The sequence below is a fragment of the Ooceraea biroi genome, chromosome 3 (assembly GCF_003672135.1).
Source record: "Ooceraea biroi isolate clonal line C1 chromosome 3, Obir_v5.4, whole genome shotgun sequence".
Classification (NCBI taxonomy): domain Eukaryota; kingdom Metazoa; phylum Arthropoda; class Insecta; order Hymenoptera; family Formicidae; genus Ooceraea; species Ooceraea biroi.
The window spans coordinates 8,917,911-8,919,718 of NC_039508.1; the positions used below are offsets into that span (position 1 = coordinate 8,917,911).

Sequence of the window (1,808 nt, forward strand, 5' to 3'; positions counted from 1 at the left end):
CCGTGGTGGAGGCGATGCGTTATCACCGCCTCCCTGCCTACCTGGTGGATACGGTCCTGGACTACTTCCGGGACCGTAGGATGGAATACACCGGTCGGTACGGTGAGATACGTGGAAGGCGCCTGTCACGCGGGGTTCCTCAGGGTCGGTGTTGACCCCTACTTTGGAACCTTGCATTTGACAGGGTCCTCAGGATTGCCCTGCCCCAGGCTGCCACCTGGTGTGTTATGCCGACGACCACTGGTGGTGGTCGGGGGCCCAGGATGGAGGGAGGCGGCGCGCATGGCCGAAACGGCAGTGGCATGCGTGGTCCGCGCAATTCGCGCCCTAGGGCTGGAGGTGTCGCCTCAGAAGTCGGAGGCCATCTTTTTTCACGATGGCCTCCGCGGGGCACCACCTCCAGCCCACGTCATGGTGGGGAACGTCCCTGTCCCAGTGGGCCCACGTTAAAATACCTGGGCCTCACACTGGACGGCCGCTGGTCGTTCGAGGATCACTTTGTAGGATTGGCCCCCCGGTTGGAGCGACTGGCCATGTCGGTCAGCCGCATTATGCCCAACCTGGGGGGCCCGCACGCGAAGGCTCGCCGCCTGTACGCGGGGGCGGTCCGATCGGTGGCCCTGTATGGGGCACCCGTGTGGGCGGGCGATGTGGCGGCCACCAGCCGGGCGGACAAATCCGTCCGGCACTTCGAGAGAAGGGTGGCCGCGCGCGTAGCCCGCACATATCGGACCGTTTCCCACAGGGCGGCGACGGCCTTGGCCGGCACCCCCCCATCGCCCTGCTGGCGCCCGCGTACGCCGACGCGTACGAGCGGGCGCGGCGGGCGAGGGATCAGGGGGTCAAACTAACGGCCAAGGCCAAGGTGATCCTCGGGCGACAAGCCCGGCAAAGGGCGCTGCTCGAATGGCAGCGCCACCTCGCGGACCCGACCGTCACGTCGGGCCGGAGGTTTGCCGAGGCCGTCCACCCCTGTCTGGCGGAGTGGCTGGACAGGGGATGGGGCGGGGTGACGTTCCGAATGGCTCAGGTGCTCTCCGGACATGGTTGTTTCGGGGAGTACCTGAGCCGTATAGGGCGCGAGCGTGGACCGCGCTGCCATCACTGCGGCGCGGACCGGGACACGGCGCAGCACACCTTGGAGGAGTGCCCCTCGTGGGCGGGTGAGCGCCGTGTCCTGGTCAACAGGATCGGTGGGGACCTCTCCCTCCCGTCGGTCGTACGCGCGATCGTCGGGAGCGAGAGGTCCTGGTGTGCGTTCGCCTCCTTCTGCGAGGAAGTCATCTCGCGGAAGGAGGCGGCCGAGCGGGTCCGCGAGGTCGAAGACCCCGACCGGCAGCCAAGAGGCGGGGGGAGAGGACGGGGGGCTGGGCGCGCCAGGCCCGGATGACCCCGCTGGGGGATCTAAGGTAGGATCCCCCTCCCCACCCGTTCGAATGTAGAGTTGAACACTAAGAAAAAGGCTAACCGTGCCGGCCTTGAGTGTCGAGTGAACCTCTTGGCGGGTCGGAGTCGCGAGTCGAACTGAATTTTCCGGTCCTGCACGAGTCCTTTGTTTTCGGCGGCTCGGTGCTGCGGCGTCGGTAGTGAGGGTCCCCTCTCTCGTGAGAGTGGGTGGAGAGTGGGACGTCCCTCGTGGAAGTAGGAGTACCGACAAAATGGCGGTTCCGAGGTGCGTCTGTGCGCGTTCTCGGACCCGTTGAGAGAAAGAGAAAGTTCGGATTTTTACCAGGACGTGACAACACTTTCAACTATTCAAATTACGTGGGGGAATCGGGTTTAAATAACTCGGTTAACAAGCGCACAAG

At 65.2% G+C, this 1,808-nt stretch overlaps 1 protein-coding gene across 1 annotated transcript; it reads left to right on the plus strand.

Moving 5' to 3' along the window:
* Window positions 1-376: 376 nt before the first annotated feature.
* LOC113561598 lies at window positions 377-1,390 on the plus strand. Its single transcript, XM_026968106.1, has one exon. It carries the CDS (start codon window positions 377-379, stop codon window positions 1,388-1,390), a length of 1,014 nt encoding a protein of 337 aa, XP_026823907.1.
* The last annotated feature ends 418 nt before the right edge of the window (window positions 1,391-1,808 follow it).

Coding starts and splice junctions, on each gene's coding strand:
- LOC113561598 (XM_026968106.1), top strand. CDS start 377: ATGGCCTCCGCGGGGCACCACCTCCAGCCCACGTCATGGTGGGGAACG.